The 25,000-nt window shown below is 44.9% G+C and overlaps 1 protein-coding gene across 1 annotated transcript in view; it reads right to left on the bottom strand.

Moving 5' to 3' along the window:
- Positions 1–25,000, bottom strand: part of GDNF (glial cell derived neurotrophic factor) — a 102,903-nt gene that overhangs the window by 51,133 nt on the left and 26,770 nt on the right. Inside the window, exon 2 of the mRNA XM_077462834.1 lies at positions 18,977–19,207. Coding sequence (XP_077318960.1) covers positions 18,977–19,181 — 205 coding nt within the window. The 5' untranslated portion in view covers positions 19,182–19,207. The remainder of the gene's footprint in view (positions 1–18,976; positions 19,208–25,000) is intronic.

Here is a 25,000-nt window from a genome sequence, read left to right as displayed (position 1 = left end):
GGGAAAGGCATTGTGCCACATCGAGAGAGCATATCTGAATAGCCTGTAGGACCACGGTTCCTCCTCAAATGTGCCTACATGTCTCTCCATCTTGCTCACCACTCCCAGAGGGAATCAATCTGGGAAAACAGATAATAGCATTGAGTAGCATCTAGAATTAAAACCCTTGAAATAGGTCACTTCTTCCATATAATGGAATTTGGGGTTTGGGGATAGCATCCACAGAGTCCCGGTAGATTGTGCCCTGACAGCATGTCACATTGTAGGGGAGGTTGAAAAAAGACCATCAAGTTCAACCTATGTGTGTGATTATATGTCAGTATTACATTGTATATCCCTGTATGTTGTGGTCGTTCAGGTGCTGAGACCACCACCTGTGGAATGGAATTCCACATCCTTGCCGATCATACAGTAAAGAACCCTCTACGTAGTTTAAGGTTAAACCTCTTTTCTTCTAAATTTAATGAGTGGCCACATGTCTTGTTAAACTCCCTTCCACAAAAAAGTTTTATCCCTATCGTGGGGTCACCAGTACGGTATTTATAAATTGAAATCATATCTGCTCTCAAGTGTCTCTTCTCCAGAGAGAATGAGTTCAGTGCTCACCACCTTTCCTCATAACTAATATCCTCACTCCATTTCCAGTACATCCTTCCTGATGACTGGTGCCCAGAACTGGACAGCATACTCCAGGTGCGGCTGGACCAGAGTCTTGTAGAGCTGGAGAATTATCTTTTTATCTCTGGAGTTGATCCCCTTTTTAATGCATGCCAATATTCTGTTTGCTTTGTTAGCAGCAGCTTAGCATTGCATGCCAATGCTGAGCCCATCATTTACTAGGACCCCCAGGTCCTTTTCCATCCTAGATTCCCCCAGAGGTTCTCCCCCCAGTGTGTAGTTTGTATTCATATTTTTGCCACCCAAATGCATTCTTTTACATTTTTCTACATTAAACCATCATTTGCCATGTAGTTACCCACCCCATTAATTTGTTCAGATCTTTTTGCAAGGTTTCCTCATCCTGAGGAGAAGTTATTGCCCTGCTTAGCTTAGTATCATCTGCAAATACAGAGATTGAACAGTTTACCCCATCCTCCAGGTCGTTTATGAATAAAATAAATAGGTTTGGTCCCAGCACAGAACCCTGGGGGACCCCACTACCCACCCCTGACCATTCCAAGTACTCCCCATTTATCACCACCCTCTGAACTCGCCCTTGTAGCCAGTTTTCAATCCATGTACTCACTCTATGGTCCATGGCAACGGAACCTTATTTTGTACAGTAAACGTTTATGTTGCAGCTGCATGTAATAAAAATACATTGTTTGCGGGAGTCAAAACCGCTCCCGTAAATCTGAAAAAGAGCACAATTTACCATTGGCAAAAATGTGCCTCAGGTGAGTCACTCCATGTTTTCTCCACCGAAACTCACATGTCAGTGACTGCATCTACTCATAATAACTATTGTCCCAAATTGGGCTATAACTAACAAAGCCATAAACAGCCTGTAAATAAGGGTCGCTGGTTGGAATCCCAACCATGACACTACCTGCCTGGAGTTTGCATGTTCTCCCTGTGCCATGCGTGGGTTTCCTCCAGGTATTTCGGTTTCCTCCCACACTCCAAAGACATGCTGGGAGGTTAATTGGCTTCTGTCTAAATTGGCCCTAGTATATGAATGTGAGTTAGGGACCATGGATTGTAAGCTACTTGAGGGTAGGGACCGATGTGATTGTACAATGTATATGTAAAGCGCTGTGTAAATTGACAGCACCATATAAGTATCTTAAATAATAATAATAATACTAATAAATGTCTGACCTTGTTCCACACCTTTTGCATCAGGGCATATGTAGGGAACCATTTATTGGATTTCACATAGACCACGGCCACCAATCCCGCAGTTACAGTGTTAACCCATGTTACATACATACTGACACACAAGGGCCTTAAATGGTATCTTCTTTAGAATTTCTCCCTTCCTTTTCCTGCTCAAAAGACATGGTCTGGACAATATGCTATAACTGGGCAATAGTGATGGACGAACTTCCGACGGGACGTTTCGCGAACGCGAAACGCGAACGGACACAAACGTTCGCGAAAACGACCGTTCGCCGCGGGCTCCATTGACTTCAATGGGAGGCGAATTTCGCAAACCTTTAGGTCGAATTTGCGGCCACGGGGTAATTATTAGGGGGTAGCACGTAGTCCCACCACCTGGACAATAGCATAATACATGTATGAGGTGAATTTGGGATCGATAACTACAAGCATTTTTTTTTTATTTGGGAAATTGTTCTGACAATTCAGGACTATGGAGCTAATGAAGGCAATGGAGGAGAGGGAAGGTCAGGGACCAGGGTAGGCAAACAAGAGGGTGCAGGAGATACAGAGCACTGACAGCAGCACCGTAATACAGAGCACTGACATCAGCACCGTGACATACAGCGCTGACAGCAGCTCCGTGACATACAGCGCTGACAGCAGCTCCGTGACATACAGCGCTGACAGCAGCTCCGTGACATACAGCGCTGACAGCAGCTCCGTGACATACAGCGCTGACAGCAGCTCCGTGACATACAGCGCTGACAGCAGCACCGTGACATACAGCGCTGACAGCAGCTCCGTGACATACAGCGCTGACAGCAGCTCCGTGACATACAGCGCTGACAGCAGCTCCGTGACATACAGCACTGACAGCAGCTCCGTGACATACAGCGCTGACAGCAGCTCCGTGACATACAGCGCTGACAGCAGCACCGTGACATACAGCGCTGACAGCAGCTCCGTGACATACAGCGCTGACAGCAGCTCCGTGACATACAGCGCTGACAGCAGCTCCGTGACATACAGCGCTGACAGCAGCTCCGTGACATACAGCGCTGACAGCAGCTCCGTGACATACAGCGCTGACAGCAGCTCCGTGACATACAGCGCTGACAGCAGCTCCGTGACATACAGCGCTGACAGCAGCTCCGTGACATACAGCGCTGACAGCAGCTCCGTGACATACAGCGCTGACAGCAGCACCGTAAGCAGCCCCAGGAGGAAGTCAGCACAGCACAGGGATGGTGTGATCCCCTCATAATAAGAACCCCCAGGAGGAAGTCAGCACAGCACAGGGATGGTGGGAGCCCCTCATAATAAGAACACCCAGGAGGAAGTCAGCACAGCACAGGGATGGTGGGAACCCCTCATAATAAGCAGCCCCAGTAGAAATATGACACCGCTCAACCTCTTCAAAGAGGAGGGTAGGGGCATATAGTACGGTGTGCTTTTTTGGGTCAGGGAAGTGAGCCAAATGAATTAAGAAGGTCTGTGTGCTTGATTCCAAAAATTGTTTATAGACATATACATGGTCTACTGATCACATGTGTTGAATTCCTCCGAGATCCATGCCTCATTCATTTTTAGAAATGTGAGGTAGTTAACACTGTGGTGAGCTAGGCGAGTACGCTTATCGGTCACAATCCCCCCTGCTGCGCTGAACGTCCTTTCGGACAGGACACTGGATGAGGGGCAAGCCAACAGTTCGATTGCAAATTGGGCAAGCTCTGGCCAGAGGTCAAGCCTGCCCACCCAGTAGTCTAGGGGTTCATCACTCCTCAGAGCGTCCACATCGGCCGTTAACCCAATGTAGTCGGACACCTGACGGTCTAGGCGTTCCCTGATGCTGGATCCGGATGACACCTGTCGATGGGTCGGCTGAAAGAATGACCTCATATCCGAAGTCACCAACACATCTTCAAACCGGCCTCTTCTTGCAGGCGCTGTTGGATTGGTACCCGCAAATCCTTCTCTGGGAGTGGGAATTGCTCCTCTGCCAGCGCACGCAAAAGCAGAATGCAGCATTTCTCGAAGCAAGGCCTGGAAGTGCTGCATTCTGACAGCCCTCTGCGACGGCGGTAACATTTCCGCCATTTTGTGTTTGTACCGGGGGTCTAAGTACGTTGCCACCCAGTACTGGTCCTTGACCCTCATGCTTTTTATACGGGGGTCCCTATTAAAACACTGGAGCATGAAGGCCCCCATTTGCACTAAAGTGGAAGCGGTGTGGTGGCCTGGCTCCTGCTCATCATCCAGGATAATGTCGTCCTCTTCATTCTCCTCTCCCCATCCTCGCACAACAGGGATCCCAGAAAGGTTTAAAGCATGCTCTTCTTGCTCCTGCTCATCCGCCCCGGCACCATCCTCCTCTGACTCCTCATCAGACTCCTGTTGTTGACTTGTCTCAGATAGAGTAGCCCCCCCTGGGAATTCATCCAGCATTGCGACTTCCTCATCTTCCCGCTCCTGCTCCTCCACAGCCTGATCAATGACACGACGCAATGCACGCTCCAGAAAGAAGGCATAAGGTACCATGTCACTGATGGCGCCATGGCTGCGACTGACCAGTTTGGTGATCTCCTCAAATGGCCGCAGAAGTCTGCATGTGTCGCGCATGAGCAGCCACTGGCGCGGTGAAAAAAAACCCAGCTCCCCAGAACCGTTTCTTTCGCAGAGTTCATACAGGTAGACGTTAACTGCACGTTTCTGCTGGAGCAGCCTATCAAGCATATAGAAGGTTGAGTTCCATCGCGTCGGGCAATCGCAAATAAGACGTCTGACCGGCAGATGGTGTCGCCGCTGAATGTCAGCAAGGCGAGCCATGGCCGTGTAAGATCTTCTGAAATGGGCCGAGATTTTCCTTGCCTGCCGCAAGATGTCCTGGACCCCAGGGTATTTGACAAGGAATCGCTGCACGACCAAGTTTAAGACGTGTGCCATGCACGGCACGTGCGTGATTTTGCCCTGTTTCAATGCGCTAAGCAGATTGGCACCGTTGTCACACACCACTTTACCAACTGTCAAATTGAGCGGTGTTAGCCACTCATCTGCCTGTGAACGCAAAGCTGAAAGGAGTGCCGGGCCAGTGTGGCTCTTTGCTTCCAGGCACAACAGACGCAGCACGGCATGGCAACGTCTCACCTGGCATGTGGAATAGGTTCTGGGGAGCTTGGGCGGTGCAGTGGAAGAGACGCTAGCAGCGGAAAAGGAGGAGGCAGCTGAGGAGGAGAGGGAGGAGGATGGAGTAGGAGGAGGAGAAGAAGAGTCAGGCCTGCATGCAATCCGTGGCGGTAAAACCAAATCTACACGGGTGCCACGGGTTACATGCTTGACGGCCGTCAGAAGGTTCACCCAGTGGGCAGTAAAACTGATATACCTTCCCTGCCCGTGTTTGCTAGACCACGTGTCTGTGGTCAGATGTATCTTGGCACCGACACTGTGTGCCAGAGATACATTCACTTGCCGCTGAACATGGCCATATAGCTCTGGGATGCCCTTCTCTGAGAAATACTTCCTTCCTGGGACCTTCCATTGTGGTGTTCCAATGGCCACAAATTTGCGAAAGGCCTCCGAGTCCACCAGTTTATATGGCAGTAGTTGGCGGGCTATGAGTTCTGACAAGCCAGCCGCCAACCGTTGGGCAAGAGGGTTATCCGGCGTCATCATTTTTTTACGCTCAAACATTAGGCCCACGGAAGCCTGCCTTTTTGCAGAAAAATGTGAGCTTGGCGTGATGGAAGGTGGAGTGGAGGACAATTGTGAGGAGAGAGGAGAAGGAGAAGTAGAAGACGAGGCTGGACGGTGAGAGCCTGCAGTGTGGCTTTGTGTGTTCCGTTGCTCCCACTGGGCTCGGTGATGGCTGCTCATGTGCCTTCTTAAGGCGGTCGTCCCTAGGTGAGTATTGGGCTTACCGCGACTAACGCGTTGACTGCAAAGATTGCAGATGGCAACGCTATTGTCAGCAGCGGACACGTTAAAAAAAGCCCACACTGCGGAGCCATGTGCCGGTGTCCTGGGAGCGCCAGATGTGACCGTACATGGTCGATGACTCGCTCCTGATACATTTGCAGTCTGCTTTGTCCCTGCTGTGTAATGTAAGTCATTGCTGCTTCTCCTCCCTATCTGCTGGTCCATATCTCCCTCTGAACTCCCCTCCTCTTCCTCTCTTGTGGGCACCCACGTGACATCACTAGACACGTCATCATCAACGTCACCTTCCCCACCGCTATAAGTAGAGTAGGCAGCAACACCGGGGACCAACCTCCTCCTTGGGCTGATCTGGGTACTGGCGTCAGACTGCTGAGTAGCGCTTGTTGCTACCTCCTCTTCCTGATCCAATACCAAGAGTGGCTGCGCATCAGAAATGTCCTCTTGATATGGATCGGAAAATAATTCCAGTGACTCAAGCGGAAGGTATGTGGTGGTGGTGGTGGTGGTCGTGTTGTTGGTGGTAGTGTCTTTGGGGGTGCACATAGCAGAGAGTGAAGAAGAGGGTGCAGATCGAGAGGATGAGGAGGGTGCAGAAGAGTAAGGCTGAGCGAGCCACTCAACCAAGTCTGGTGCATCCTTTAAAGTAATTGAACGCACCTTCTGCAACTTCCCACTTTGGCTCAAGCCTGTTGCTCCTGCCCTACCCCTACCACCCCTGCGGAAGGGCCTGCCTCTTCCTCTGCATGTCATTTTTTAAATGACCCTGTGACAAAACTCTTAGTCCCTATACCGCTGAAGGACTGCTGCAGTATAGGTGAGCGGTCAGCAGTGGTGCACGTCAACCCTATCTATTGTGGACCGATAGCGGTCCTTACAGAACAGCAGACTGTACCGCACTCAAGCCTATGTACCGTAGCACCCTATACCAAGTTACCAGTCCTTATAAGAACTTTTGTGGACCAAGCAGGTTGTGTATTAGTGTTTAGCAGACTGTACGTCAGTCCCTATACCGCTGAAGGACTGCTGCAGTATAGGGCAGCGGTCAGCAGTGGTGCACGTCAACCCTATCTATTGTGGACCGATAGCGGTCCTTACAGAACAGCAGACTGTACCGCACTCAAGCCTATGTACCGTAGCACCCTATACCAAGTTACCAGTCCTTATAAGAACTTTTGTGGACCAAGCAGGTTGTGTATTAGTGTTTAGCAGACTGTACGTCAGTCCCTATACCGCTGAAGGACTGCTGCAGTATAGGGCAGCGGTCAGCAGTGGTGCACGTCAACCCTATCTATTGTGGACCGATAGCGGTCCTTACAGAACAGCAGACTGTACCGCACTCAAGCCTATGTACCGTAGCACCCTATACCAAGTTACCAGTCCTTATAAGAACTTTTGTGGAACAAGCAGGTTGTGTGTTAGTGATTAGCAGACTGTACGTCAGTCCCTATACCGCTGAAGGACTGCTGCAGTATAGGTGAGCGGTCAGCAGTGGTGCACGTCAACCCTATCTATTGTGGACCGATAGCGGTCCTTACAGAACAGCAGACTGTACCGCACTCAAGCCTATGTACCGTAGCACCCTATACCAAGTTACCAGTCCTTATAAGAACTTTTGTGGACCAAGCAGGTTGTGTATTAGTGTTTAGCAGACTGTACGTCAGTCCCTATACCGCTGAAGGACTGCTGCAGTATAGGGCAGCGGTCAGCAGTGGTGCACGTCAACCCTATCTATTGTGGACCGATAGCGGTCCTTACAGAACAGCAGACTGTACCGCACTCAAGCCTATGTACCGTAGCACCCTATACCAAGTTACCAGTCCTTATAAGAACTTTTGTGGACCAAGCAGGTTGTGTATTAGTGTTTAGCAGACTGTACGTCAGTCCCTATACCGCTGAAGGACTGCTGCAGTATAGGGCAGCGGTCAGCAGTGGTGCACGTCAACCCTATCTATTGTGGACCGATAGCGGTCCTTACAGAACAGCAGACTGTACCGCACTCAAGCCTATGTACCGTAGCACCCTATACCAAGTTACCAGTCCTTATAAGAACTTTTGTGGACCAAGCAGGTTGTGTATTAGTGTTTAGCAGACTGTACGTCAGTCCCTATACCGCTGAAGGACTGCTGCAGTATAGGGCAGCGGTCAGCAGTGGTGCACGTCAACCCTATCTATTGTGGACCGATAGCGGTCCTTACAGAACAGCAGACTGTACCGCACTCAAGCCTATGTACCGTAGCACCCTATACCAAGTTACCAGTCCTTATAAGAACTTTTGTGGAACAAGCAGGTTGTGTGTTAGTGATTAGCAGACTGTACGTCAGTCCCTATACCAATGAAGGACTGCTGCAGTATAGGGCAGCGGTCAGCAGTAGTGCACGGCAACCCTATGTATTGTGGACCGATAGCGGTCCTTACAGAACAGCAGACTGTAACGCACTCAGGCCTATGTACCGTAGCACCCTATACCAAGTTACCAGTCCTTATAAGAACTTTTGTGGACCAAGCAGGTTGTGTGTTAGTGATTAGCAGACTGTACGTCAGTCCCTATACCAATGAAGGACTGCTGCAGTATAGGGCAGCGGTCAGCAGTAGTGCACGGCAACCCTATGTATTGTGGACCGATAGCGGTCCTTACAGAACAGCAGACTGTACTGCACTCAGGCCTATGTACCGTAGCACCCTATACCAAGTTACCAGTCCTTATAAAAACTTTTGTGGACCAAGCAGGTTGTGTGTTAGTGTTTAGCAGACTGTGCGTCAGTCCCTATACCGCTGAAGGACTGCTGCAGTATAGGGCAGCGGTCAGCAGTAGTGCACGGCAACCCTATGTATTGTGGACCGATAGCGGTCCTTACAGAACAGCAGACTGTAACGCACTCAGGCCTATGTACCGTAGCACCCTATACCAAGTTACCAGTCCTTATAAGAACTTTTGTGGACCAAGCAGGTTGTGTGTTAGTGATTAGCAGACTGTACGTCAGTCCCTATACCAATGAAGGACTGCTGCAGTATAGGGCAGCGGTCAGCAGTAGTGCACGGCAACCCTATGTATTGTGGACCGATAGCGGTCCTTACAGAACAGCAGACTGTACTGCACTCAGGCCTATGTACCGTAGCACCCTATACCAAGTTACCAGTCCTTATAAGAACTTTTGTGGACCAAGCAGGTTGTGTGTTAGTGATTAGCAGACTGTACGTCAGTCCCTATACCAATGAAGGACTGCTGCAGTATAGGGCAGCGGTCAGCAGTAGTGCACGGCAACCCTATGTATTGTGGACCGATAGCGGTCCTTACAGAACAGCAGACTGTACTGCACTCAGGCCTATGTACCGTAGCACCCTATACCAAGTTACCAGTCCTTATAAGAACTTTTGTGGACCAAGCAGGTTGTGTATTAGTGTTTAGCAGACTGTGCGTCAGTCCCTATACCGCTGAAGGACTGCTGCAGTATAGGGCAGCGGTCAGCAGTAGTGCACGGCAACCCTATGTATTGTGGACCGATAGCGGTCCTTACAGAACAGCAGACTGTACCGCACCCAAGCCTATGTACCGTAGCACCCTAGACAGACCAAGTTACCAGTCCTGATAAAGAGCTTTGTGGAACAAGTGAGTTGTGAATGATTAGCAGACTGCAGCAGAAGGGCAGCAGTCAAGTATAATATTCTTTCTATATTTGGAAGAAAGAATATTATACGTGTACAAGCCTATTACCGTACCACTGATACCAGTCCTGAAAAGAACCTTTGTGGAACTAATAGTAACAGCAAGTCTTTAAAATTATCCTCACTGCCTGACACACTGCTTCCTGCCTGTCCCTATACAAATTGGCAAAAAAGAGTAGGCTGGAACGATTAGCTGGAACAGCTCTTTTGTGGACCTGATAGTAACAGCTAATGATGATGATGATGATGATGATGAAGAAAGACTAATCTGGCTGAGCTGTCCCTAAAATAGCAGCATACAGCGCTCTGTCCCTTTATCTAAACTGACAAAAGAAACTCAGGCTGCTGACCTAACACCTATACCAGTCCTGAAAAGAACTTTTGTGTACCAAATAGCTAGCGTTTTCTCTGTCCCTACTCCACACAGGATCCTTTCCCTACAGTGACAGAAGAAAGAATGTAAAATGGCCACCGGATCGGGTGTATTTATAGGTTAGGGGGAATGTCCAAGTGTCCATGAGCTGTCATGTCTCAATTGGTTGTCCTGTAACACATGATAAACGTGTCACGAAAGGTTAAAGTTCTTGTATACATTAAACACGTAAGTCCGCCGGGGCGAACGACGGAAAAAGGCGTTCGAACCCGCGGACGGCGAAAGTCGGAAATTCGCCGCGAAACGACCGCCGGGCGAACCGTTCGGCCATCACTACTGGGCAATAACTGAGATAATAAAGCCATGGATTGGGCAAGGCCAGGCCTCCCATATCCTTAGATTTCTGTAGTTGCGCAAGCTTAATCTGTGGGGGCCTGTTAAGCAATAGAAAATACCTAAAGATGAAATTGATAATACTAAATATTTTAAGGGGAACCATCATGTTCACTATGTTATGTAACATATAAAGGAGTTGTGGCCTAAAGATCATTTATATTAGTACGTTACCTACCAGGGACATTTTAAGTCTTGACCACACTTTTGCTCTATCCCGAATTTGGCCCAACAAAGGTGACAGATTGAGTGAAATGTAATCTTGTGCCTCAGGGTTGACATAGACTTCCAGATACTTAAAGCAGGAAGTCACCGGTACATTATGTAACGTACATCCCTGGCTATCAGAAGCTGCATCTATCAACACGATCGAGGATTTGGTCCAATTAATCACTAGGCCATAATATACACCGAATTTTGTAATAACCGACATTGCCTCCTTCAATAAGTAAGCAGTTTCTCCCAAAAGCAGCATAGTGTCATCAGCATATAGCATAAGTTATAGCATAAGTTTTTCATTAATCCCCAAATGTTGAAATCCACAGATAGAAGGGTTAGACCGGATTAAGGCAGCCATGGGCTAAAAGGCAATAGTGAATAGTAAAGGGGATAATGGGCACCCCTGGTGGGTGCCTTTGTATAGGGGAAGTGGTAAAGAAATTTGACCCGCTTCTCTTATAACTTCTTGCAGTGAGCTATATAATAGCTGGACCCAAGACAGAAATGTGTCGCCAAATCCAAATTTGTCCATGGTTGCCCAGAGTATAATGTTGAAGGCCTTATGGGCATCCAACGAACAACAGCGCTCTACTGCCCACATTGTCTGACTGAGATAGTAAATTAAGGAAAAGTCTTCGAAGATTTATGGCAGTGGATTTTTGAGGCATGAAGTCAGACTGGTCCAAATGAATGATAGAGGATATAACCTCGTTGAGCCTCAAGGCCAGGACTTTGGCTAATATTTTAATATCACTCTGTAAAAGAGATATTGGTCTATATGATCCTGAGTCAAGCCGTTCTTTGCCCAGTTTTAGCATGAGAACAATGTTGGCCCTAGTCAGAGTCAAGCAGACACTGATAGTCCCTGGCTGAGTTAAGCACCTTAAGTAATTGTGGTAGAAAGGATCCTCCATATTTCCATAGGGAAGCCGTTACCCCCAGGGGCCTTGGAATTAGGAGAAAGGCTAATCGCCTCCTGTAATTCCTCTATCTTTATAGGGGCCTCTAAAAGTGACCTTTGAGATTAAAAGAGACAGGGCAAATCTATGTCCTGCAAGTATTCCTGCAATTCAGGGACCTGTACAGATTAGAGTACAATTCCACCAGCTTCTGCATAATTTGGGTAGGAGTGTTCACCACCTTCCCCACTCTGGTACACAATGCACCTATGGATGGAGAAGTCTGGGAAGACTTCACAATTTTTGCAAGCAGATGGCCTGTGTGTTCCCCCTCCTCGTAGAAGCCTAGTCTATTAAAAAAAAGTTTCCTGTCAGCTGCAGAGCTAGTGATATGATCAACTGCCTCTTGAGCTGCCATCCAGTCCTCCCTATTGGGATCAGATGGGCTAGCAATGAACTTTGCCTGCAATCGGCATACCAGCTGTGCAGGCTGTTCTTTCTGTGCACTCGTTCTAGTCTAAATGCCCGCAACCTCAGTAATAAGGATACCTCTTAAGAATGCTTTAAAAGCATCCCATGCAGTGTTTAAATTGGAGTGGGCTGCATGGCGCAGCCAGAAATCTGAAATTTCAAAAAATAACCTTTTGTGAGCGGTAAATGGGTTTAGCCAGAAGGCATTTAGTTTCCACGGTGCCCTCGGCAAAGTCGTGGCAGGTTTAGTGTTCAAATAGACCAATAAGGGAGAATGATCAGATACGCCCCTAACCAAATATTGGATATCCTGTAATAAGTGGGACGTTTTGGAGGTGCATAAACATAGATCAATCAATCTATCTGTCCTTAGCGCAAGCATGCAGCCAAGAGGGCGTGCTTAGCGGAGAAAACCCAGAGGTCCCCTCGTAAAGACTCCTGGGATGTATAATATAATTTGCCTGGGCCTGGAAAGCAGAAAAAAAACAGAGAAAGAAAAAGTTTAACACAAGTAAATACTATATACTTTCTTTTTTACTAAGGCTAGCATCATAAGGATTAAAAATAGGCAGTGTTTTGTAAGAGAGTTTAGTTCCTCTTTAAGTAACCTCTGAACAGAGAATGACTGGCACATTGAATTGTATTATAACAGCACACTTTCCTTTTACGGGGGTTCTCAGCAACTGACCAAATTTAAACCTTTATTAGAAATCAGACTTTGGTGATACAGTACAAATTAACCTGTAAGGTCCAGTGAGGGGGGTATTGCCCACAGCATCCAATCTTATTCCAGCTGCCATGTTCAGTGAAAGTAAAATAAAATAAAAATGAGGCAAGGTCTGATTTGCTCTTGTTATTAATGTCACAATTCTATTTTTGTACAGGGTGTCAACTATGATCCACATTAAAAGACACTATACAGGAGAACCATTTAGATCAGGTTCTTTATATGTATCCATAGGTCAGGGTGTATCAGGACCATTAGCTAATGCCATCTACAACTACAGCAATACCACTGGTAAGCTGCCACTACGGCAAGCTAAGAAGACCAGATATCAATTCTGACCAGGAGCACTTCTAGGTCTATTAGCCATCTATTATCTGTCATTACTACGAGCTCAGACATCAGCGTGTGATCCTACATTATAAGGGTAGAGCGGCAGATGAAGGTTACAGTCAGATAAAATCTAGCCTCTATCTATCTTCAGAGACAAGATCTGAAGTTGAGTGCTCATTTATTGCCCCCAGATTATGTCAATGTTTCCCTCGTATGGTTTGTTCTTTTCACCATCATTAACAGGTTGGGACGTTCATTCAGCATACAGCAATATCTAACAAACACTGGAAAACGCAGTGGGAGCACTGTAACTGCAGGGAATGAGACATCTGGGCAACAGCTGTAAAGATCACCAGATGCTCATACAGGGATGTGTGCAGCTCTGATCATGGAGCTTCACCTTTGCCATACAGCAGTCACACCTACTGCTGCTCCCATTCTGCTGCTAACCTGTGCACAACATCTACTCATCAGACATGTCCGTCATTACAAGCAGATTATAGAAAACCAGTACTAAGACAATGTGCTGGCTTTTAGGCTGATCAAATGGCTTCCAGATTTTGTGTCAATGACCTGGAAGTAGGTCAAGAGTTCTCACTTTACTAAAGTCACTTGCTACATGATTGTTTGAGGTGAGTTACTCAGTGTAGTGAGAGCAGAGGCAGTTAGGTAACAAGCATTTTAAGGTGTTTAACAAATCATCCCCCAATCAGACTTTGTAAAGGTTCTTCTAAGACCCTGTCAGGTGTAGGTGTCTAAAGGTAGCCTTTCAACCTTTTTTTTTTTTCCAGAGGAAGCCCTAAAATAATTTTCAGGTCTCCGGAAACCCTCACTAAAACCAGTTTGTTGGGAGGGTCAAATGGCAAAAAATTCTCCTTACATTGGTGGTCGGCAGAAAGAATGCAACCCTGTTTCACACGGGCAGAGCGATATGGTCCGCCTGTCAGTTTTTAAGGTGGACCCAATCAGACAATCCATTGCCTTCTATGGAGTGGAGGATGTCAGACATGTGTCTGTGTACACCCGCTGACATCCGCGCTGATCCTGTCCGCTAAAAACAGATAGATGGGGGATCTGTTACCCATCCATCTGGCGCAATTGGTTGACAGTTGGATAGAAATGGACTGGTGGTCTGTTTCCATCTGATCACCCATAGAGGAAAACTGTCTTTGTTCGTGTCCACTCTGTATAAGTGGAGCAGACATGGACCTGTAATCTGACAGCAGGGATCAGCAGACAGATTGCCTGCTCAGCAGGTGGATCTGCTGCCGGAGTCCACCTGTCTGAAAGGAGCCTTACAGACCACAGACCAAAGATAAACTGGTCATCCTGCTGGCACTGCCAAGTGGCATTGGCTCCGGAACTATGCAGGCACCATCAGATGGTAGATCAATCAGCCATAGCTCAAGGAACTCCTAGCAACCTCAGGAGGAACCTTTGGAACCCTGATTGAGAATAGCTGTTCTAAAGTTTTAAAAACGTTACTTTTATGTTCAGTAGAACACAATACACTCACCTCTCCAGTGGCTCATTTCTGCTACTCAGACACTTTTGAGAGTATCAGATGTCTGTGTCCTCCACCTGTGCATTTGTCCCTTCCTCCAACCCTTATGTCACCACTAAATCCTGCAGTAACATAGTGGAACAAACCACAGAAAATACATTTACTTTCTGATAACCCTCACTGATGGGATTTTCGTCCTTCCTTTTACACTCTGTATATACATTCTGCCCAACATTCATGGTAAACTCCAAATAGTTGCAGTCTTGTTTCACATATTACATAGTATGTCAGGTTGAAAAAACAACCCTATCGATTAGGTTCAACAAAACGCATCGTCAAAAAGCATCCACAGAACCCTAAAAACCACAGTTACTCCAAAGGAAGGCAAATACCCTTATATTATGTAACTTATTCCAACAGGGAAAAAAAAAATCTTTCTGGTATCCAAAGGCAATCCAAAACATTCTACAATGATTTTACCTATAAATACAGTACTAGTAGCCATTTGTATTTTATGCATTTAGAGACACAACCAGCTCCTTATTAAAACCAACAACGAAAGCCAGAATAGGTTCCTGTGAAAAAACATTATTCATATTCACAACTCTTACAGTAAAAATAAAGCTCTCCATTTTGATACTTTTTTACTTCCTGTTGCAAAGGGTGTGTTATTTTGTCTCTACAGACTATTTATATATTTTTTGTGGAGGCATAAAGTAATTCAGTTAATATTTTCTCAATTCTTTTACTGAAATGTATTGAAATTTTTCAACAAAACAAGATAAGTAAAAGCGGTACAACGAAGTATAAATAAAAGTACCAATACACTTTGTACAAGTATTTCTCCCCAAAATGCAAAATAAGAGCAGCAATAGCCTTTGCCCCCTTTCACATGGGCTTTCTGATCAGGTCCACCTGGCAGTTTTTCAGGTGGACCTGATCAGACACTCCATTCATCTCTATGGGGCAGCATATGTCGTTGGTGACATGTCCGCTGACATCCACCATGATCCGATCTGATCCGTGAAATACAGATGGATGGAAACTTTTTCCATCTGTATGGTGTATCAGATCAGATTGGATTTTCATCCGATCTCCCCATAGAGGAAAGCGGGGCTCTGACAGGTCCATCTCTGCACAGTGAGGGGAGATGGACCTGTCATCTGGCTGCTCAGCGGATGAAATAAACGGCCATGGTCTACGCTGTTCATCCAGAGACTATAGGCACTCAACAAACTGGGGAGGAAGCAAGTAAAGAGAAGCAGTAAGAGGAGAAGAGAAGGAGAAAGGGAGAGAGAGAGAAAGGGAAGGGAAATGGAGAAGGGAGGGAATTGGGAACCCCAGGGGGTTTTAGGCTGTACCACATGGAACCTTCAAATTTCTAGGAATTGGGAGGTCATTTGAGAAGGTGGGAAGTGGTCTATCCAGGATTGCCAAGTCTGTTGAAATTTGTCATACTTGTCCTCAAGGATTGTATTCAATCTTTCATTAATGAGCGTGCCATGAACCCCGTTTTAAACCCCCTCAAAGCTGAGGAGTGGATCTTTTCTCACTTCTAAGCTCCTCCATGCAACTAACCTCAAAAGCACCAGGTATGTCAGATATGGCCGTACATGTTTACAAGGTTGGAGAGTCCTATAGCTACCAAAAGCTATCATAACATTATGTATTTTATAAAGCCTAAACATATTTTCAGTCTTTTTGAATTCCGTGCAAAGGCCCACTAATATTATCTCCCTTCGGGGGGGCTATCTAACATTGCTTCAACAGTGAGGCCTCTGGAGGGTCACCCAAATTTATAGACATTGTTTCAGATGCTGACCAGATGGGGGCACTGTAAGTGCAATGAATGGGCCTCCACTCATAATATAGGAAACTCTGTATGCGATAGTCATAGGATTGGAAACGCTGTATGTAATTCAGGGGGCAGGTAGCTTGTTTTAGGGAGACATGTTTGATATAAGACTACACCATTGACATGCAACATGCAACAATCAGTCATAGAAGGAAATAATTACATATTGATTTTTTTATTGAAAAAGGAACTAAAGATATCTTTCCAGCATAATTGGCCTTGCTCTTGAACTGGAAAGTCAATTTAAAGTTTATTTTACTCTGTGCTGGTGCTCTAAATTTTGCAAACATTACATTTATATTTTATTTATATCATGCATATAGTATCAATTATATTTCATACAAGTATGTGTAGTTCTAGCCTTGCACACCAAATTCCTCATTGTAATTGAACAAAAAGGGCATCAAAGGCCTTTGCATTAGCTCTGTTTTACTACTTATTATATCATAGTGGAGATGCCAGAGGCTAATCCAGAGTTACTCCATTTGTGCTGAGTAAGGAATATGACATGAAAGTGCCGAGGTCAAAGCCTTCTTCTTTGAGATTGATAAAGACTTCTTTCTTCGACTCTTTTCACAGATTCTTAGTGTGAAAAAAGACACACAGAGTTCCCCTTCCCATGGCTGCAAAGACAGAAGGAAACCGACACTGCTAACAGTATCACCTGGCCTCCCAGCCCAAAAAAAGAGATTAGATAACCAGGTCTCTGTCCTGTCCACCCTCATTCAGACCCACTTAATCTAACACAATAGGAAGGGGTCAATACCAAGCAAGAGCAGAAACCTGAAGCCTATAAAGAGGAGACACACCTCTACTGTATGAACCAATCAGATTTAGGCTTCAGCCATGCTTAAGGATGTTTTTGGTAGCCGCTTTGCTTAAAGCCAGAAGATAGACAGTCCGACAAACGTTGTACCAGTAACTTCCATTTCAAAAATGTTGCACCTCCACTTCCCTTTTCTATCAGTGACACTATGGGACTACTATTTACTCTATACCACAGTAACTCCACAGTGCATAAAATGTAGACTGTAGAGTATCTTAGCCTGTGTTATCTTATGGAGTTCTCTCTGTCTGGAAGCAAGTGAAGTGAAATACGTATGAAAAGCACATTAATGTGCCATAAAAATGTTCAGTATTTTTTTTATAGCAGTGGTATGATTGTGACAGGCCAATTTGCGGATTTATAAATTGACCTCTAGGTTACTGCACTGCCCAACAGGCATTAGAGTTTGACCACATTGCTCAATACACTCCATAGTCTTATCAGCTGTGTCCGGCAGTAGTAGTAGTACAAGGTATAGACCAGTGGTCTCCAAACTGCGGCCCATAGGCTGGATGTTGCAAATTGCATGCCTTTATCTGGACTTTGGGAATTCCTCTCACAAATATGAAGCACTATTCTTCCCACTGATACAGATGATGGGGCACTATTCTTTCCACTGACACCAATGATGGGGCACTATTCCTCCCATTGACCCCAATGATGGAGCACTATTTCTCCCACAGACACCAATGACGGAGCACTATTCCTCCCACAGACACCAATTATGAGGCACTATTCTACCCACTGATGTGGACAATGGGGCACTATTCCTCCCACTAACACCAATGATGGGGCACTATTCCTTCCATAGACACCAATGATGGGACACAATTTCTCCCACAGATACCGATGATGGGGCACTATTCCTTCCACTGACACTGATTATGGGGCGCTATTCCTTCCACTGACACCGATTATGGGGCGCTATTCCTTCCACTGACACCGATTATGGGGCGCTATTCCTTCCACTGGCACTAACAATAGGGCACTATTCCTCCCACAGATACTAACAATGGGACACTATTCCTTCCACTGATGCAAACAATAAGGAAATTATTCCTATCACTATTACCCATTATTGGGAACTATACTTCCCTCTACCAACTACAGGCACTATGTATTTTTTTTTACTCCCACTGACTAAAGTCTGAAGGACTGTAGGCCCTTTGTTTAAAACATTTGAAAACCCCTGGTATAGACCATAGGTATGTACGTTTGTAGTACAATCACAGTATATATGAATCGTGGAATATTACAGTTATGTAGAAAATAATGAAAAATATCAATAACTGCAAACAATTCAATTTTCTTTTCAAAATTCTCATTACAAACAAAAGAACTTCCTTAAAACCTTATGAACTAATACCAGCATTATCTGTTGTGAATATCAAAGTATATTGAGGCATAGCAATATTCTAGGGATCTGTCCTTTAGCATGTAAGGATGATTCAGATTCCACCATTCTCAACAGGCCAACAAACGGATGGGAATTAAAATATATCCAATTTACCAAGAAAGCCTTGTACTTTGGCTGTATTGTACCAATAAATATAATCATTAAGTTAATGTAAATTCTGTCGTAAGAAAATTAGATCACGTCTGAAAGTTTTTTTTAGTACGTTTTGAAAAAATATATTTTAGAAAAAAAGTACTAATCTCATTTTCTATACCACCCTTTGCAGAAAAGTAAAATAAGCAGCAATTAGATTTAGCAAATTAGTTTACCCAGGTCTTGCTTGTGCCCCAGGCTGCAAGAAAACACTAGATATGGAGGACTGTGGGAGAAGTCATAATAGGGTCAAGAAGTCCCAGAATCATCAACTGGGCATCCAGAGTCAAACAAAAAACAAACCAAAAGCTTCAATCTATAAAGACCCGTTCTATAAGAACTCATAATGGGGAGTCTTGCAGTACAGTCTTAGTTATGTGATATGATAACAGAATGAAAACAATACTCACAAAGGTTTTGCACATCTTGCTGGCCGTTTACGGCAGTTGGAAGCTCAGGAGCTGCTTCGTACATTCCCAAAGCCGTGTCCTCCTCCTCCAGCTGGGATTCTTGACTAAATCTCTTTTTACCAGCTAACCAGTGTGAGGGCAATGGAGTGTTGGACACGGAGCTCGACAGCAAAATGCAGACAGCCAGAACAGCCCATAACTTCATCTTAGAAAGACTTCCAAGAAAGGGACCTTACAGGGAACAAAAAACAGTAAACAATATGACATTTCAAAGGAATTCAAATGAGTTTCTTATTTATATTAAGTTTGTTACTCTTCACGTATAATAGAAAGTTGACATTGGCTTTGGTTCCTTTAAAATGGATGTTCATCCTAGAATTAAGCCTGGTACAGAGTTTTTTTCCGCCCCCTCCCCACCAGAAATCTCCTCTCAGTGCTCTCAGCCATTGGCTGAAAGGGCTGATCGGGAGTCAGAAGGCTGCTGATTTTCCAGGATGCACATCCGTCAGAAGCCGGTCAAATGACCAGCTTCTGTCAGACCTGCTGGCATACACACAGACTGAATGTCGGCCATTTTTTTTTAACAGACTGATGTGGCACTGGCATTCAGAAACTGGCAGCCATTTACCAGTGAGACCATGCAATACATGCTCAGCCCCCCTCATGCTATCTACAGCCTTGACAGCATCAGGGCCTACTGGAAGCATTTCCTAGTCAGGCTTTGCCATTACAACCCAAAGATGGCATTTGGGAAAGGGGGGGAGGGTTGAGTGACATTATGAGTTGCATAGTGTCACTGGTAAATGGCTGGCAGTGTCCAATGCCCATTGCTGGACAACTGCAGTGCACACAGATGTCTACTCCAAAGACATGCTGGTAGGTCAATTGGCTTCTGTCTAAATTGGCCCTAGTACATGAAAATGAGTTAGGGACCTTAGTTTGTAAGCTCCTTGAGGGTAGGGACCGATGTGAATGTACAATGTATATTTAAAGCACTGCATAAATTGACAGCGCTATATAAGTGCCTTAAATAATAATAATAATAATACTATACTGCTATGAATTTATTAAGGTGCATGTGCAAATTAGGATTGCACAGGGGAGACAAACACCCATATACAAAAAAATAAATACTCTTTCCCATTCCATTTGGAATTAGGTTTTAATGCAATGCATCTCTGCAGTACACAAAGATTTTCCACATGTTCCCATTAAAAATGCGGAGGTATAAGAAAACACCTGTGGATCCTGTCAGAAATCCAGTGAGCTCTTACCTTCCTTCACACACTGCCTCTGCTGCACTGTAAACCCAAGCAGTGTTATCAGCCCTGTCCGAGCGTTCATCAGCTGGACTACAGATCACCTCTCCCTTCCGTTGTGCAGATGAGAAGAGGAGCAGGTGTTCTGCAGTGGAGAACTCATACACTGCCTGGTATTTTAGTGTAGAAGTTGCAGTGTGTTGTCAGCTCAGACAGGAAGTTAGGAGTGCACTGAGTTTCTGGCAGGATCATCAAAAATGTTTACTTGCAAATTTTTAAAGAGACAAAGCATAAGGAAATGTGCATATATTACAAAAATGTATGTTTCTTTTTTCTTTTTTGCCTTGGCACACAGCATACAAAGCACCAGTCTGACTTAACCCTACTCAGCGATGGTCTTATAAACTATGTTAACGGATAAATTCACCTTTAGTAACATCTTACATGTTACCAAAACAAAAAAAACTCTACCACCCAAATGCCCCCAAAACTGGGCAGTCAGATCAGCATGTGAATAGACTGGTGCAAGATAGACAGGATTGGCTTGTCAGGCTGTAGAAGACTTAAACAAAATGGTGGTCGTCTACACACACCGACTCCGTTGCATGAATGTGGATTGAATGGGTATGAGATACCTTTGGCTCCTGTTCTCCACCCATAGAGGTTTCCTCGGAGGCGTTTCGTCCTTTCTGGGATCTCTATGATTAATCTGCAAAAAGGGCGAGACTAGGAGCTGAAGTCACTTTATACCCATCTCATTCACATTTATGCAACAGGGAGCTAGTCTGTGTGTGCAGAGGACCACCATTTTGTTGAGATCTTACTCGGTACACCTGTATTTAGGGTGTAACATGTTACTAATGCAGCCTCCCTCCACCCTGATCCCTCAGTGTAGGGAACCCACAGCTGCATCCATCATTCACAGAGTTCTGTGAAAGAATGAACTACAAGTCCTGTCATCCACTGCAGCAGAAGGCTTGTAGTTCTCAGTGAACTCAGAGGGTACCGGTGAGCACCCTCAATGATTATATTGATTCATCCTGGTCTTCAATAACTATCTGCCTGTAGGAGAGGTATGGGCATAAAGCTATACAGAGATTCTGCAGGATCCTGACGTTTACCCACCAGCTGCTGATTGCTGGTACAATCCTCTGTAGGCTCCTAAAAAAAATGCCTGCAGAGCATTGCACCCGCAAAAAATGTGCATTTTCTTTTCTTTAAAGGTGAAGTTATCCATTAACACTTGTACAGTTTGTGGCAGGAAATTTACTTTAAACCTACATACAACATCATCAACCCTTTGAAGATAGTCATGTTTACACAGATTACTGGATTATTAGCAGTTTTTTTCATATACATTTTATTTGTCAAGACCTCCAAGATATTTGTAATGTTGCCTTATTCATTTGAACAAAAGGGTTTACCTTCACCGAGATCTTTGAATTTCAACTGCTGTTGTCTCCGTCTTAAAATAAAACAATCACCTGACAATGGGCCCCACTCTCTACATGTGTGTGAACTTGCCTGGGTGTTTCACGTTTGGAAAATCCACTAAGATTTGTACATAGGGCAGTCAGCGGAGTGATTGCATGTCTGGAAGAATGCAGTAAAAGCAAAGTTTACACTGCGAAAATACTCTGTGTGGGAAACGCAAGAGCCAAGTATATGCAAAGCTAAAATAATCTGTCATCTCTCTCGCTTTGTTAACCCTTTCCGCCTCTGTACAGCACTGCAGTGCTTGAAGGAAATGCAAACTTTTTAAATGAATTTTCTCTTTAATATGGTCAAGATTTAAAAAAAAATATTTGGAACCCAGCAAGTTTAACCAGATTATGATGGCTATTAGATTTCTTTAGAAACATCTCACCAAAACTCGTTGGGTCAAAAGCCTTACTCCATGAAAGCCAAGGTTTTCATACACTGCACTGATGACCGAAAAGCCTGAAATATCTGTATGCAGTTGGGAGTAAATGACCCTATATATTATTAGGTTATACACCGATCAGTACTAACATAATGACCGCCCACTATAACTCGTCGAGGCATGGAATCCACTGGACTTCTAAAGGTTTTCTGTGGTATCTGGCACCATCTGTTAGTAGCAGATACTTTACGTCCTGTAAGTTGCAAGGTGGGACCTACATGGATCGGACTTGTTTTCCAGCACATCCCACAGATGCTCATTTGTACTTAGATCTGTATAACTTCAACACTTCAAACTTGTGTTCCTCAAACCATTCTTGGATTTATCAGAACAGGCCACCTTCTTCCATTACTCTGTGGTCCAGTTCTAATGCTCACGTACCTATTGTAGGTGCTTTACTCTGTGGACACAGGTCAGCATGGGCAACCTGACCAGACTGCGGCTACGCAGCCTCATACACAAACTGATACACTGTGGGGTTGATTTACTAAAACTGGAGACTGGAAAATCTGGTGTATCTCTGCATGGAAACCAATCGGCTTCCATTTTTTTTTGTCAAAGCTTAATTGAACAAGCTGAAGTTAGAAGCCGATTGGCTACCATGCACAGCTGCACCAGATATTGCACTCTCCAGTTTTAGTAAATCAACCCCTGTGTGTTCTGACACCTTTCTATCAGAACCAACATTAACCTCCCTGGCGGTATGATTATGTAAAATTTTTGCATCTCAAATCGGTACATTGTTTCACATGGAAATTTGACGTTTTATATTGTAGTCCTGTAATTCTTAGGAAAAACTCACTTAAATCTGTCCAAACCAGAGTCTAGTAGACATCCCAGGTATGGTAATGTTTGAAACAAAATCATAAATTATAATATAATAAATAACTATAAATAATTATAACAAATAATATAATAATAATAAAATGTATTCAATAATGTAATCAAATCAAAAACACTGAAATTTGCTCTGTTGCAGAATTGTCACTGACGTTACTTTCAGTGTTCGATGATGAACTTCCCCATGATTCACTATCGCTCAATTCTGCAAGTGGTTCTAATTTACTATCGCTGCTTTGCTGGTCTAAAACCACTATTGACGAAAAGGAACACTTTTTGGTTGCTATGGACAAACTCAAGATTCCAGGCAGAAAGAACTGTATATATAATATAAACCTGCATGCAGAGCACTGGACAAAGCACTAGGGATAAATGGGATGTGAAAGGATTTGATACTGTAATGTAATCTGTAAGATTACAGTGTACTGTATGCGTTTTGTTTTTTGCACTTTTTGAATTCGGCGCTGGACTCCATCCCCGTTGCAATGCTTGCAGGAAAACGGATCCCGACAAACAGAGGCATCAGGCGGAGAAAACAGCACACAGACACAGCGAGGGGACATTGCAGGATCCTGAGGACATAGTAAGTAACTTTCCCAGGATAATGCGATGCAATCCCGAGTGTGGCTCCGGGTTACTGATTTAGGTAAGGAAAATTCACCCCGAGACACACTCAGGATTACCACCAGGGAGGTTAACTTTTTCAGCAATTTCAGGTACAATAGTTCATCCCCTAGATCAGTCTACACAGGCCAGCCTTCACTCCCCACATGCATCGTGAGCCTTGGTTACCCCATGACCCTGTTGCCAGTTCACTGGTTTTCCTTCCTTGGACCATTTTTGGTAGGTTCTGAGTATGACCACCGCAGACTAGAAACATCCCACAAGAGTTGCAGTTTTGGAGTTACTCTGACCCAGTCATCTAACTATGACAATTTGGCCCTTGTCAAAGCTGCTCAAATCCTTATACTTACCCATTTTTTTCTGCTTTCAGAACATCAATTTAAGGGACAACATGTTCACTTGCTGCCTAATATATCCACAGATTTTCAGATGGCATTGTAATGAGCCCAAAATGTCCCCATACTCTCTTCACCAGAACGTCAAACTCACCATCAACAATCCTATTAGGTACCATTATGACTTTTGTAGCAAGGTGCTTGGCTAAGCATATAGAGTGAGATAAACACTGGCTGCAGCTGCTCTCTGTACTTGCTGTCCTGCAGTGCTGAATTGGTTAACAGCTATATCAGCAAAAGAAGGAAGCTGCTGAGCAGGAAGAATTCAATAGACTGAGTCAGGCAGCATTGCACAGTGGAAGCTGTAGTCCAGAGGAAAGATACCCTACTGTAATCAAGAGCTTTTCAACTGCATTTCCCAGAGGCTGTACAGCTCTCCTCTCCCTGTAAAGGAGATCAGAGAGTGCATATCACTGTCCAGTGTGCACCATCACTGCTGCATTTCAGAGGCCTGAGAGGGATCCAGAGTGCTGACTGCAGACAGAGGCACCTGGGTGCAGAGCAGAGAGCGGATTAATTGCTGTGTATGACCAGATGGTGAGCCGCAATATTGATGGGGCTGGTGAGCTGCTGCTGTGGGGATTTACTATCTGCTGCTAGAGAGACTGAGCCCTTTTAGGAACTGACCATACAGCTGTATAGTAGCCTTGGTTAAGGCCAGCAGGTGTGACTTGACTGTACTCATGTGCACCAATAGTACAACTGTGCCCCAATGCTAGCCGGCTGAAGAGTTAGGACTAAACACTGTCCATTTACAACAGCCACACAGAGACCTTCATCTATTGCTTATGCTAAGCAGTATCTCTCAGGTGACATTGGACCATATCTTAGCCAGCCAGGGAGCCTTCTAGAGTGCAGTCTAGACTAGGTATAATATTGATCACATTGCAGTTAATGCTTATATGTACTGTTTATTGCTGACTTTGCTAATTCATGAGTTAATCCCAGCCTAGTGGTAGAGAACCTTATACTAAATTACTTT

This window comes from Lithobates pipiens, unplaced genomic scaffold (assembly GCF_037356315.1).
Source record: "Lithobates pipiens isolate NorthernLeopardFrog02 unplaced genomic scaffold, aLitPip1_a1.2 Scaffold_3, whole genome shotgun sequence".
Lineage (NCBI taxonomy): Eukaryota > Metazoa > Chordata > Amphibia > Anura > Ranidae > Lithobates > Lithobates pipiens.
Note: the sequence above shows the minus strand (reverse complement) of the source record. Positions and strands in the feature narration are given on the sequence as shown.